General features: G+C 57.9%; 2 protein-coding genes across 2 annotated transcripts; one reads left to right on the plus strand and one right to left on the minus strand.

Annotated features, from left to right (window-relative positions):
• Window positions 1-2,366: 2,366 nt before the first annotated feature.
• KMT5C (lysine methyltransferase 5C) lies at window positions 2,367-10,003 on the minus strand. Its single transcript, XM_060131268.1, has 9 exons — window positions 9,802-10,003; window positions 7,935-8,069; window positions 7,601-7,766; window positions 7,125-7,234; window positions 6,131-6,294; window positions 5,952-5,971; window positions 4,113-4,249; window positions 3,845-4,005; window positions 2,367-3,550 (listed from the first exon to the last, which is right to left on the minus strand). Exons 2-9 carry the CDS (start codon window positions 8,042-8,044, stop codon window positions 3,051-3,053), a joined length of 1,368 nt encoding a protein of 455 aa, XP_059987251.1. The 5' UTR covers window positions 8,045-8,069; window positions 9,802-10,003; the 3' UTR covers window positions 2,367-3,050.
• On the plus strand, window positions 8,060-10,906 carry LOC132510200 (uncharacterized). The gene is made up of 3 exons (XM_060132002.1): window positions 8,060-8,107; window positions 9,358-9,602; window positions 9,831-10,906. Exons 1-3 carry the CDS (start codon window positions 8,060-8,062, stop codon window positions 10,285-10,287), a joined length of 750 nt encoding a protein of 249 aa, XP_059987985.1. The 3' UTR covers window positions 10,288-10,906.
• Window positions 10,907-14,778: the final 3,872 nt, after the last annotated feature.

Genomic DNA, 14,778 nt, shown 5'->3' on the forward strand with positions numbered 1-14,778 from the left:
GGTGTGTGGGTTCTCTGTCTATGTAACTAATTTGAGGCACTCAGAGTCCTCATGTCGGCCTGATTCTGGTGCCCAATATCATGTTGGAGGTGGGGGTGGCTGATCGTCAGCTGCCCTCCTGGATCAGCAACCCCAGGATGACCAACACCATCAACAGGGCCCTGGAGCTCCTGCAGGCATCTGGTCAGCCCCATGCACAGGGTAAAAGCATCAGAGAGCTCCCCCAAGGGGAGAAATGGGATCCAGGATTGGGATGTCCTGCCTGGCTCCCTGCCGTCCCAGTAACCCAAGGAGGGGGACTTAGAAAGCTTTGGGGAAGGCACTGCAGAGTGCGGGGCTTCCTGAGACTCTGGCCTGTAATTATTTCCCGTTTCTTTCAACTCCCTCCTCCTCCTCCCCCAGCCAGATTCCCCGTTTCCTTGCTCTGGCCCCCAAGTGTATGACGGGGTTCTCAGCTTGAGCCTTGACCCTTCGACCCTCCCCCTGGGGTTCCCAAGCCCCAGCTCCACCCAAACATCCCAGGGCCCGCCAGCTCACTGGACCCAACACACACTCCTCTCACTTCCCTATCGTGGTTGGGGCTCCATCTACCTGGTGGTTGAGGCAGAAACCTGGCAGCAAGGCGGGCTCTGTCCACGTACCAGCTGTGCGGCCTCAGGCAGACGTGCCTGCCCTCCGACTACCTGCAAAGGCAGGGGGGTGATCTTGGTGGCACTGCTGTGAAGGTTGATGCCAGATGCACAGAACCTGCGACCAGTGTCAGCTGTAGTTATTGTCCTGGAGGTCTTCCTTCCCTGTCATCCTGTCACTCTAGCCCAGTGGTTCCCACTGGGGGCTGGCTTTGACCTCTAGGGGTACATTTGGCAATGATCACAGGTATTTCTGTCACCACTAAGGGGATGCTACTGGCAACTCGTGGGTGGAGGCCTGAGAGGCCACTCCTCGTCCTGTGACACAGGATTAGCAGCTCAAGACAGCAGCAGTGTTGAGAGTGAGAGACCCCGATCACTGGTTTCTAATCTTCGTGTTTTGGGTTCCAGACACTTTTGAGAGTTGGATGAAGGCTCTAAACCCTCTGCGCCAAGAACACGCCTGTGAATACGCAGTTACTACATTTGAAATGGGATTCCAGGAGGTTCTCGGAACATCCAATGTCCATCCAGGCTAAGCCTCCTTACTCTGCTGTCGTATTTGCCGAGAAGCCATGAATTTCTGCTTATCTAGAGGGACAAGTTCTTTAGCGACTGTGTCAACCATCTCTCTTCATTCTCTTCGTTACCACTTGCTGACTGGGAGGCCCTCTCCCTCATTTTTAACCTGAGGGAGAAAACTAGGAGGGTTCAGTAGGATTTGCATGGAAGAAAGACACATTTTCTCATTCTGAAAGGGATGAAGCAGGCTATACATAAATAATATGAATTTTAAAGTAAAAAAAAAAAAAGTTACCTGCTTTGAACTGTCCCCATCCCCACCCCCAGGCCCACTGTGGAAGTGCCCCTTCCTGGGCCATCTCCTTGGCCCACCCAAGTCTTCCTGCAGCCTCTCCATGTGTGTTCACCCCCTCTTCTCAGCACCCCCATGTCCCTCATGCATATGGCCTGGCCTCATCAGCCTCCAGGGTAAACTTTTCCAAGGCCGGTAAACATGGAGGAGATAAACTGGGGCCTGCAGCCCACACACGACCCTCAGACGTTCCTGGCTTGTTCTCATGAAATGGCTGTGAGGCCTCGATGAACAAAAAAAACATATCCACAAGACGCTTTGCAGCGGGTGCCTGGTACCAGGAAGCACTCACTGATTGTAAGCTGTTAGTATTTCCTTCTGTAGAATGGGGGTTGAGGTGAGAATTAAGAGACGATGGGGGGGAGTTCCCTGGTGGCCTAGTAGTTAGGATTCTGGGCTTTCACTGCTGTGGCCCGGGTTGAATCCCTGGTTGGAGAACTGAGAACTGAACTGGATCAGAAGAAACAAGAAGATTCACTGTCCTGGCCTCACAGAGCCAGGCCAACCGAGATGACACACGTGAGATCTGGGAGGGGCTCTGACTTCAGACAAGGGTGATCTGGCCCCAGGTGACCCGGGACAAGTCACTCTAATTGCTGGACCTCACTAATCTCATCTGAAAAATGGGGAGACTCCCCACCTGGGTGAGAAGATGGGACTGAAAGCGTTCTTTATGAGCACAGTTTGCGCCTCTGTTCTCGGCCATCCTCAGAGCCCACTGCCCTTCCACCCTTCCAAAGCTTTCAGCGCCCAAAGTCTGGGCTGCTTCCTCCCGGTCTGGTCTCCCCAGCAAGGCGGAGGGTCTCACCCTCCCAACGGACATCACTTCAAAATGTAAATCAAGATGAAATGCTTCCCAGAGCACTGCTTATGACAAGGTTTTAATAAAATAAAATAGAAAGTTCAAGTGCTTCCAATCCCCCAACATACCCCATTCTGGCGTGGGGGAGGGGAGGGAGCCCCCACAGCCCAGTAGCACCAGGGATAGCACCATGAGAAAGATGAGGTCGCACCGGCCTCCCTGAGACCCACGGGGGTGGTGGGGACATGCCCCTGGCCGCCCCCTCGTCGCCCCCCACCTCAGACACAGAGCCGAGAGCACACTGACTCCCCTCTGTGGGGCAGTGTCTAGGGAACGCCAGCCCATGTCAGTTCCACCTCCTCCGAGGCCTGGGCTTCTTTGGAGAAGCCACGGGGCGGCCCCCACCCCTTATGGCTTTGCTCCCTGGGCAGGAGAAGGCGGGTGGGGAGGGAACAGCTCCTTCAGCCCTGAGGCTGGGGCTGGGGTGGGAGGGCGGCAATGACCAGGGCTCCCTGCTAGGATGGGGGTGGCTCAGGGGTCAGCAGTCACGAAGGGTCAGGGGTCAGATCCCCAGGGGGTGTCCAAACCAACCCGCCCCGGGGGTCAGAGCTGTGCTGGGGTTGAAAGTCAACGCCCTCCCAGAGGTCCAAGAGCTCCTTCTGGAGGTCGGTTACTGAGAACTCAGGGCAGAGGGGACCAGGAGGGACGCCCTCCTCTCCCAGCCTGGGCCTCCCTGTCCAGCCCGTCACGGCCCATCACCGTTGACATCCAGGTCAATGGAGCCATGGCTGACCACGAGCCGCAGGCGCTTGGGTGGGGAGAAGGGGGCAAAGGCAAGGGCCTGCTTGGGGATGGGGATGGGGCCTGGGGTCCCGGCGGGGACGGGAGTGGCAGTGGCAGGCGGGGCCGGGGCCACACGGCTCAGATCCACACGTACCACGTAAGGCAGCCCGTAGCGCCGGGCCCAGTGCCAGTCCTGCTGGGGGGCCCAGCGGGCACGGGCGGCCGGCCCCAGAGCCACTAGGGCCTCCGCCCGCAGGCAGCAGTGGGGGCCACAGCCTCCCCATCGGTGCAGGGAGACGCGGGCAGCACGGAGAACGGGGGGCGCCGGGGCCCGCCGGGGCTGGGGGCGTCGGCGCCTCCGGGGGCGCACCCGGAGCTGGGGCTGAGGCAGCCACTGGAGCCAGAGGGGTGAGGCATCGGGGCGGGCGCCGCAGGGCGGGGGGCGCAGGGGCTGGCAGGCAGCTGTGGAGGCCCAAGGGAGGGGGAGTGGGGAGAGAAAAGGGCAGCTGTGTGAGCAGGGCCTCTTCAGAGGGGAAGAGCTCCTCCTCAGGCCAGCCGCCACCCCCCCCACCCCTGCCCGATGCTCTTCAGAGGGGGACAGATGAAGAGAGGATGTTCAGGAGTGAGGTCCTGTCTGGGGGACCAAGTCGGGGTACCAGGAGGGACAAGACGAGAGGAGGGCAGAGAAGGGGCTGGGGCTGGGGGAGCAGCTGATGAAGACAGGCCAACAGGACAGGGTCCCCGCCCCACACTCACCGCAGAACAGGTCCCGGCGCAGCGGGGGTGGGTGGGCACAGGCCCGGGGGCCATCCAGGCCCTGCTGCAGCCGCCGCTTCGTCTCCCGGAGCTCATACTTGTCCATGGGCCGGGGCGGCAGGGGCTCCTTGGGCTGCAGTCGGAAAGCTCCTTCGCCTCTCCTAAGGATGGGAGGGAAATGAGGAGGGAGGGAGGGGTGGGCCCTGAGGATGCACTTCTGGTTCCCAGGATCCCAGGGACCGTGTCCCTTCCTGCAGGCCATCCCCACCTCTCGCAGGTGTAGCATTCACAGTGCTCATTCTTTTCACCGAAGAAGCCTTCGCCGTAGAAGCATGTCACCTCGTCCCCTGGCTCGATGTCCCGGAGCACCTTCACGCAGGCTGCGTTCCCATCTGCAGGTACGAACTAGGGGCCAGGAGGCTCAGCGCCCTGTCCTGGGGGTGGCCTGGCTCCACCCTGCCTGGCTGGCACCCTGGCCTCAAGGGTCCCCCTAGGATGGGCAGCGCCAGGAGCCCGGGGAAGAGCCCTGCCCAGGGCCTGCCCTCAGCATGCACTCCCTGACCCTCCCCCGTTTTGCTGGCTCCCACCCTCCCTGCAGGACATGACCTAACCAGCCTCTGGCAGCGCGCACAAGAACTGCTCCCTCCAGCACTCCTTCTTGGGCTTCTCTGAGACACCCTGCCAGCCTGCACCTCAGTGGCCGAGATGTGCGCCTCTGCCTGGCTCTGCATCCTGCCCTCCCCGAGGCCTGTGTCCACCCCGCAGCCCCAGTCCAGGATCGCCACCCCTCTCGCCTGCCTGCTCCTGACTCCAAGCTCCCCATTTGGGAGAGGCAGCACTCCCATCCATCCATCTGCCCGCCCACCCATCTGTCCATCCTAGCCTGACACACACCTGGGAGTGCCCCTGGCCGCCCGCCCACCCGCCTGACGCCAGGACAACTGGCCGGCACCTCCCGAGCGGGCAGTGTTGGGCGTCCTCTTTCCCTGCCTCCCTGAGACCCCAGCTGCCCCTCATCACCTCCTACGCAGCTCTGCCCCAGGCCACCTGCCAGGGCCACCCCCGAAGCTCCCAGAGCAGCGGCACCAGGGCCTCTGAGAACCAAGCCCCCTTCACTCACCCCGTGGGAGCCTCCACGGGGCAGACCCAGCTCATGCTGACACACGAGGCGGGAGCTACTGTGCCTCCTCGCTCTCCGGTGTGGCGCCTCCCCTCTGAGATGCCCTAAAGCGGCCCCATTTGCCCTCAACACCTAGAAAAATCCTACTCCTCCTTCAAAGCCTAGCTCCAGCGTCACTTGCATGCAGCCTGCGGTTCCACACCACGTGGTGGCTGACCCCCACCTCACCAAGCTTTGCTTGACTCTCCATCCTAGCCAGCGTCTGTGCCCCGAAACCCACGGAACAGTGTGCAGAGTCACAGGACGCTGACACACACCCAGCCTTCACAGCTGTCCCAGGAGGCAAGTTCTCCCCGTTTCCCATCCGAGAAGAGAAAACAGGGCCAGGGCAGCAGAGCCAGGACTCAAACCCTCCCCACACCCCTGGGGTCCCAAGGGCGGCCAGGTGAGCCCCACACTTGGCAGGGTGCACCCAAGGCCTTACAGGGGCCACCTCCCCACAACTCCTCTCTCTCACTGTTCCGTGCTCCACACGCAGCACAGGGTGGGGGGTGGCCTCCCAGAACCTCCTATCAGGAAGAGTCCTTGTCCCCCAGGGCAGCGCTTGCTCTGACCCCACCCCAGGAGGCCCTCCCCAGCCTCCTGCTATCACAGCTGCCGTGGGTGTCTCCCTGGGAAGCCCGGGGCCCATGGCACAGGCAGGGGCACTTTGTGTCTCCCCATCACCACAGTCCCGCCAAACTGGCCCAGCCCCCCGCCCAGGTTCAGAGAAGGGAGAATGCGGCCAGCAGGTGGCAGCCTGGGTTCCAGTGTGACTTTAACCAGAGCCCCTCCCTCCTCTGACAATCGCACAAGCGCCAGTGCTGCACAGCCAGGGGTGGGAAACTACTTTGTCAGACGGGGAGACCCGGGACAGTTTCTGGCTATTCGCCGAGCAGAAAGCCCCTCCCTCGTGCCCATTCCTGCGAACGGGGGTCCCCGTCTCACCTTGCAGTTGGGTTTGCAGTCTGAAGCCAGTTGGGGGGTCGCGGGGAGAGAAGAGAACTGGGTCAGCGAGCCAGAGAGCCGGGGCTCAACCCCTCCCCCGCTGGCTCCTCGCACCACCCCGCCCCCGGCCCCGCCCCCCCAGCCCCCTCCGGCCCCCCCAGCCCCCTCCTCGTCCCCACCGTGGTTGATGAAGGCGGCCGGGCCGAGCCACAGCTGAGCGCTGCGCTTGCGGGTGGAGTACATGATACTGAAGTCATTCTCCCCGGCCCTCAGCAGCCCCTCGTCTGCCTCCCGCAGCTCTGCGATGCAGCCCACCAGCAGCTCCAACTTTTCGTTCTTTTTCCTGCCCAGAAGCCAGGTGGTGGGTCTGTGAGCACCTCCCTGACCACCAGTGCTGGGGACAGGGGCCCCTCATCCCAGGCCTCCGGCGGGAAGAATCGATGGGACGCACCAGCCACCGCGTTCCAGCTCCCAAATCTGAAATTCACCCACCGTTGCCTCTACACCTGCGCAGGCGCGGCACCCTCCACCTCCTGAAAGCCTGACCCGCATCCTCTCCCGCTCTCGGTTCCTCCAGCCTCCAGTGCCCACTGCCTCGGCCTCTCGCAGTCCAGTCCTGCCCGGAAGTCCCCACAGGCGCCCCCGCACTCTTCACTAGACCCTTTGGCTCATCCTTCGGGCCTCAGCCTAGGCCTGGCTCCCAGGAACACTCTCAAAATTCCCGGGCAGGCTCAGGACTCACTGAGCAGCTGTGGTCAGCCCTGTGCGCTCACTCAGCTACCACCTGCCTTCCCGCTAGAATGTGAGCAGTGGGCAGGGTCCTCTTGTTCACGGTCCTGCCCCGTACCCAGCAGCGATTGCTACGCAGCAGGGGCTCCAGTGGGGATGAAAAAAAAGACAGCACAGTCCTGGGTGCAAGATCAGTCCTTTCTTGGCAGCCCCAGAGAGCCTGGGTCTCGAGGGGATCTCATCTCCCAGCAGGGCCGTGGTGGGCCAGGAGGGTCTTGGGGGACCAGACCCGGCCTCCTTTCTCTCAACACAGACATCTTCATGGCCCTGTCCCGAGTGTCCAGTCTCCTCCAGAAGGCAGGGGGTTTCCTCCCCCAGCAGCCCCCAGGGAGGGATGCCTCCTGTCAGGCCTGGGGCCCTGGGAGGCATGTTCTGCCCTCTTACCAAGCGCGCGTAGACACAATCTTGGCTCCATTTGTCTCCATGGAATAACGGGTACAGGGCAAGATGGTGAAGCCGCTTTCAGGCAGGAAGGCTCGGAGGTAGCGATAGATCTGGGGGAGGTGAGGGGTGGCAGGGTGAGGACATGGGGCAGGGTCGTCCTCGGCCCTCTCTCCTGGGTTCTAGTCCTGCTCTGCCACTGACTCGCTGTGTGGTCTCAGGGAACTCACTTCCCCTCTCGGGGCCTCAGTTTCCTCATCTGTCAAATGAAGAAGTTAGACTCCATCTTAGAGGGCCCCCCAGCTCTCCTTTCCTAGGATTCTCTGAGCCTTGCCTCAGATGGTCCCAATGGCTAGGAAGTGAGGGAGTCCCAGGGAGCTGTGCTGAAGGTCTGCCCGGCAGGGCGGAGGACCCAGGACAGGCAGAGGAGACGGGGAGAACACGAGGGCCGAGGGGAGGGAAGGGAAGGGCTCCCTCACGTGGGTCTTGAGGGCAGCCTCCTGCCGCGGGCCCCGGCTCTGGAAGTAGTGGGCCATCCAGCCTCCCAGCGTCAGGGCCCGGTACGCAGCCTCCAGGTCCCGCTGCCTCAGGAAGGCCTCCAGCGCTGAGCGCAGGTGGTGCTGTCGCCGCAGGGGGGGCACGGGGCTGGGGGAGAGGGCACGCCTGGGTCCCAGGGCCTTGGCCTATTTCCTCTGGGCCTTCCCAGGCCCCACCCCCACCCCCACTCGGAGCTGAGAGGAGGATGGGGCTGAGGGGTGGCAGTGGAAGGAAGGGGTCCCGAGCCCTCGGTCGCCCTCCCCCAGGTCGCCTCACCTGACGTTCATCTTATGGGTGCGGAAGCCGAGGTAGGGGTCCAGGACGAGGCTGGTGGCGAGGTCGTCATTCTCACACAGTTCCCTGGCTGTCACTCTGTCGGGGCCCATGGTGCCCCAGGCACCATGCTGCCTCCTGCGGAGAGTGGAGAGCTCAGGGCAGGGGCAGGGGCGGTGCCCCGGGCGTGTGCCTGCTCTATGTCACTTATAGGTTGTGTGAGACTTAGGCAAGCCCTTCAGTCTCCTCATCTATAAAGCAGGGAGAAAAGCAATACTGACTTCACAGGGCTCTCGGTGAAGATGAAATGCAACAAGTGCTTCTGACAATGGGGAGATCCCCAAAGAAATGCCAGCCACCATCGTTAGTAGCTGCATCTCCTCCAACCACCTATGACAGCCCCGCCACGTGCACACACACTCGCAGACCCTGTGCGCACACGCAGATTCCCCAGGACCCCCATACACACCACACACACACACACACACACGCAAACGTGCCAACTGGCTCACGGAAGGCTGATTAATTGGCAGTCTGGGATAACCCTAAAGGCTTAGTCCTGCAGGAGGTGGAAGTCAAGGGGGACCCAGCAGCTCCACCTCTGGCCCTCACCAAGGAAAAAGCCCAGGCTTCCTGCCCAACCAGAACTGCTTGTTCCTCTGCCCATCCCCACTCTCTCCTGGCCTTGGCCTCCACCCCCATCCCCAGCAGCCCTTGGGAGTCCTCAGAAGGCTCTGGGTGAAACCCCAGGCAGCCCGAGTCGGAGGCGGGTGAGGGGAGGGAGAGCAGAGGAAGGATCCCAGCACCTGCTCTCTCTCCAAGGATTCCGGGGGAGGGAGGGGCACAGAGGACAAAGCGGGGGGAGGGGGGGAGAGAAAAGGAACGGTGTGGAGAGGCAGAAGAGGCCCATAAAAAAAGAGAAGAAAGACGGGGATTAGCAAAACGAAACAAAACAAGCCTCCTAACCCCGACTGCAGAGGGCCTGGTGGGCACCGACACCACGGTGCTTCAGGGAGAGCAGATGGGGGACGGCGAGGAAAGGGGAGCTGGAAAGAGATCAGGAGCTAGAGCAGCTGGGAAAGGGGGTCGAGAAGGCACGCAGGCTGGGGATAAATAAAGAGGGGGCGCTGCGGGAAGGCGCTGGGACTGAACGGAAGCTGCAGAGGGGCAAGCGGGTAATACGGACACCACAGGGAGGGAGCTGGGGCAGGGAGAAGGGGCGGGGGTGCCTGCGGGGGAGACCGAGGGCTGCGGGAAGGCTTGGGGATCCAGGGAGGACCCCAGGAAAGCTAGCAGGGAGACCAGGGGTCCAACGAAAGTAGAGAAGGACCTGGAGGTCCAGGGAGGGTCCTGAGATGGTATAGGGGGACCTAGGGGTTCCAGAACGGGGCTTGGAGAAGCAAACAGGGACAGGGGCAAGTCCTAGGGATCCAGGGAGGAGCACAGAAGAGCCGCGAGAAGAGAGCCTGGGCTCCAGGGAAGGATCTGGGTAGACAGTGAGAATCCAGGGGAAAGGCCTGAGGTCCACAGGGAAATTGGGGGAAGCAGACAGGAGCCTGGGGAGGCAGGGAAAGTGCAGGAGAAGGGCCTGAGACCCAGGGAGGGGAGTGTAGAGTCAGAGGGCGAGCTGAGGGTCCAGGGAAGGGCCTGGAGCGCGAGAGCGGGGCCTGGGTAAGGAAGCACAGGAAAGGGGCTGGGCGCCGAGAGCAGCCTGAGGCTCGCCGAAGGGCCAGGAGACGTGGGCGCCTGGACACGAGGAGGGGCCGGGCGGGGAGGGGGACAGTCGGGGCTGGGGACGACCGGGAGCCAAGGCGGCGCGGGGCGGGGGCCGAGAGGGGGCTCAGAAGTCGGGCCCCGCGCCGCCCCTCACCCGCTTCTCCTCCTCCTCCTCCTCCTCAGGCGCCCGCGCTGCGGCTGCCACCACCTCCCACAGCCTTCTCCAGCTCTCTTCAGACACGGTCGCCGCGCCTCCCGTCTGCCCAGCCGGGCCCGCCTCGCAACGGCCGTCACGGCCTTCCATTGGCCAAGGTCGCCGCCACTCTTCAGTCGCTCTGAAGCTTGCGCCGCTCCCGTTGGCCGGACTCCGCTCTGCCCCTCCCTGCCCGCCCCACGGTCAGCGCCCCTAAAAAACTCCGCGTCGCCCTCGCTGCTGTTGAGAGCCGCCAACTGCACCCAGTGGCTGCCGCCGCTGTCCTTCCGGCGCTGCCATGGAGACGTATCCCCGCCCACGGCCCAAAGTCGACGCCCTCATTGGCCGAAAGCGTCGTCGCTCCGGGAGAAACGCGGGTTTGGGTCGGGTTATTTGGGTCCAAGTGGAAAGAGGGCGGGTACCGCCTGCTCCAGAGCCCGTATGTGATTGGTTGGCCTTGGAGCGACTCATGCTTCCATTGGCTAAGGTCTCCGCCTGTCACCATAGAGTCGCGACCTCCCTGTTCTTTTTCTGTGGCGAAACCTTCGACCACCAGAGGGAGAAAGCAGGGGAGGACGGGAGGGGGGGTGAATGCGCGCGCACCTCCTTCCCCCCGCCTGTCTGGGCCGGCGGTTGCCAAGGCGACAAAACTTTATTGACAACCCTGCCCGGTGCAAAGGGCTTTTCGCTCTCTTCCTCACTCCTAGACCACCTTCTCTTCCCCTAAATAACCTGTTTAATTTTGAGTACCCACAATACACTCTGTGGGTGAAAGGGTCAGAAAGAAGGAGATTGATAGGCGGGGGCTTTGAAGAAAGCCCTGACTCATGGGAGCTCCCATGGGGCACCCCCCACGCCCACAGTTGAGATCACCCCTCTGCTCCAGTCCTAGAGGCAAACATAATTAGTAATTCATCATAATTACGCCCAGAATAATAAGCCCCACACTTGGAGCAGGCGGTCTTTGTTTTGTTGCCGGCTGTATATCCTGTGCTCTTGGAACAATGCGTGGCACGGAATAGGTGCTTCATTAATTTGTGCTGAAGGAATGAATGTATGAAGCTGGTTTCTGCAATCCTTCACTCTGTGACTTTGGAGAAGTGGCTTGCCGTCTCTGGGCCTCAGGCTCGCATCTATAAAATAAGGACCACACTGGTCCCTCTTTGAGGGGTCTTCCTTAACACCCTCCTAGGTGTCCTTAACTCGTGCTTCCAGGCTCCCACCCTCTGTTCTTTCCCCAGCTGGGACTATCCCCAGCTCGGAGACACCCCCAACCCAGGTACCCCCACCCCCATAAGGATGGCTATAGCTCCGGAGAAGAGATGCAGCCTCACCCGGAGAAGGGGAGCCAGCAAGCAGAGAGGACCCTATAAAAAGCTCAGCTCGGGGCTTCCCTGGTGGCGCAGTGGTTGAGAGTCCGCCTGCCGATGCGGGGGACACGGGTTAGTGCCTCGGTCCGGGAGGATCCCACATGCCGCGGAGCGGCCGGCCCCGTGAGCCATGGCCGCTGAGCCTGCGCGTCCGGAGCCTGTGCTCCGCAACGGGAGAGGCCCGCGTTCCGAAAAAAAAAAAAAAAAAAAAAGCTCACCTCAACTGAAACAACACTGTAAATCAACTAAATTCCAATAAAAATTAATTAAAAAAAACAACAGCAACAAAAAAACTCAGCTATTCGGGAAAGTCCTATCAGCAGGTCTGAATCTTAAAAGTGCAGCCCTGGGCTTCCCTGATGGCGCAGTGGTTGAGGATCCGCCTGCCAATGCAGGGGACACGTGTTCGTGCCCCGGTCCGGGAAGACGTGCCGCGGAGCAGCTAGGCCCGTGAGCTATGGCCGCTGAGCCTGCGCGTCCGGAGCCTGTGCTCCGCAACGGGAGCGGCCACAACAGTGAGAGGCTAGCGTACCGAAAGAAAAAAAAAAAAGTGCAGACCTTCCACCAGCGGGTGTACACCCTAGAGAAATTCTCAAAAATGTGAACAAAAAAATAAGCACAAGAATACTTGCGACAGTGGTGTTCGTAAGGGTGAAAAACTGGAAGCGGCTTAAATGTCCATCACATGAGGCATGAATTAAATGGATCATGGTATCTTTACACAGGGGAACACCATACTACAGTGAAAGTAAGTGAACCAGCACTCTGTATATCAACCTGGACAACCCTAAAGCATGCTGCTAGTTGCAGAAGTTTACATAGTCGAATGCACGCAGTTTTAAAACACATAAAACAGGGGTTGTGTGTGGACGCATGAAATTATACACAAACTTGCATGGGTATGATAAGGGACGGGGGAGTCCCAGTGGCGACCTCTGTGGGCAGAGCGGAAGGGATGCAACCAGGAAAGCTACTCAGGACATTGTTATTTGTAATTTTTTTGTTTTTTAAGCCCGGAGGTGGAAGCCCTGAGTTCATTGTATTCACTGTCTGTTCTTTTTCTACGTGTCAGAAATATTTCATAATACAAATAACATTTTAACACGCCAATGCCACTTCCAGGATTTTATGCTAAAGAAATAACTGGACAAGTGTTAAAATATTTAAAGATGTTTGTCTCAGCATTTGTTGAAAAAGCAGCAAAATAGGAAGAGCCGTAATGTCCAGCTGTAGGAGGTTGGTTGGACCGATTACAGCATATTCGCAAGACGGAAGAACAATAGTACCTAACAGTTGCTGAGATCTTAGCACACTCCAGTCACTTTGCAAATAGTCCTGTGAGGGAGGGGCTGTTATTATCCCCATTTTACAGATGAGCAGAGTGAGGCTTTCCAAGGAGGTGTAACTGGCCACCACATTACAGAGTTTGTACTCTCAACCCCTGCTGCTACACTGCCCGGACAGGATCCAACTGGTTCTCGACCCACAGATGACATAAGAGACACCTCGGAAAAATGAATAAATCTCTGACACATGCCACAACACAGATGAACCTTAAAAACATCATACTGGGTGAAAGGAGCCAGAGACAAAAATTCACATATGGAGTAATTCCATCTCTATGAAATATCCAGAATAGGTGAATCTGGAGAGACAGAAAACAGATCTGGGGAATTCCCTGGCAGTCTAGGAGTTAGGGCTCCATTGCTTCCACTGCAGGGGGCATGGGTTCCATCCCTGGTCGGGAAAATAAGATCACACATGCCTCAAAGCGGTGTGGGGCGGGAGGAAGCAGATCTGTGATTGCCATGGGCTGGGGAGAATGGGGAGTGACTGATATTGGGCATGGGGTTTCCTTTTTGGATGAAGTTCTGGAACTAGAGAGCGGTGATGGTTGCAAAGCATCGTGCATGTGCATAATGCCGTTGAATTGTGCACTTTAAAGTGGTTAAAATGGGGTTTCTTTGGTGGTCCAGTGGTTAAGACTCCACCTTCCACTGCAGGGGGCACAGGTTCAATCCCTGGTGGGGAAGTTCCGCATGCCCCGAGGTGAGGCCAAAAATAAATAAATAAATAAAATGGTTAAAATGGCAAATTTGACATTATGTATATTCTACCACCACCACCCCCCCGCAAAAAAGAAAGAAACTCCACCAAAAAACAAAAAGAGAGAAAATAATAAAGAATCACCTAGAGAAAGTAGTGAAAATATAGATTCCAAGGTTCAGCCTCTTGAGAGAGGCTGGTCGAATATTTAATAATTAATCATTTCAGGATGTTGCTGCCCAAAGTGTAACCATAGACCAGCAGCATCAAGCAGGATTCCACGGGTGCTTGGTAGAAATGCAGAATCTCAGACCCCACCCCGACCTCCTAAATCAGAATCACCCAGACTGGTGATTGGGACGTTCCAGAACATATGAGAAGCATGCCTTAGAAGATACCTGTGTTGCAGGTGGCTTCCTCAGACCAGTCATTCACTTGCTGGAGGGATATCGTGGGCTTGGTAACTCTCAAGGTGGCACGTGACTTATTAAGGGGGAAAGCGTGCTATAAAACAGCAAATTCGGGATGATCATATTTTGAGGGGAAAGGGATATCTACTTTTATGTGTGTGTAAATTAAATGATTGGGAGGAGGGTGTGGAGAAAAGGGAACACTTGTACACTGTTGCTGGGAATGTAAATTGGTGCAGTCACTGTGAGAAAAAAATTTGGAGTTTCCTCAAAAAATTAGAAATAGGGACTTCCCTGGTGGCGCAGTGGTTAAGAATCCACCTGCCAACGCAGGGGACACGGGTTTGAGCACTGGTCCAGGAAGATCCCACACGCCGCGGAGCAACTAAGCCCATGCGCCACAACTACTGAGCCTGCGCCCTAGAGCCCATGCTCTGCCACCGCAATAAGAAGCCTGCGCACTGCAATGAAGAGTAGACCCTGCTCGGCCAAAAAAAAAAAAAAAAAATATATATATATATATATATATATATAAATAACAGAATTATCACGTGATCCAGCAAGCCCACTTCTGGGTATATATCAAAATGAAATCTCTATCACAAAGAGATATTTGTACTCCCCAGTTTATTGCAGCATGATTCACAATAACCAAGACATGGAAACAACCTAAGTGTATGTGGACAGGTGAATGGATAAAGAAGATGTGTATACATACATTGCAATATTTTTCATCTATGAGGAAGGGGGAAATCCTGTCATTTGAAACAACATGGATGAACCTGGAGGACATTATGCTAAGTGAGGAAAGATAGACACAGAAAGACAAATACTGCATGACCTCATTTATACGTACAATCCAAAAGACAGTCGAACTCACAGAAACAAAGAGTGGAATGGTGGTTACAGGGAGGGGGGAACGGGGGTTGGTCAAAGGGTACAAACTTCCAATTATAAAATGAATAAGTTCTGGTGGTCTAATGTACAGCGTGGTGACTACAGTTAATAATAAAACATTGTACGTTTGAAATTTGCTAAGAGAGTAGGTCATAAGTGTTCTCACCACGTACACACAAAGATGGTAACTGTGAGGTGATTGATGTGTTAATTAG

This window comes from Lagenorhynchus albirostris, chromosome 19 (assembly GCF_949774975.1).
Source record: "Lagenorhynchus albirostris chromosome 19, mLagAlb1.1, whole genome shotgun sequence".
NCBI classification, from domain to species: Eukaryota; Metazoa; Chordata; class Mammalia; order Artiodactyla; family Delphinidae; genus Lagenorhynchus; species Lagenorhynchus albirostris.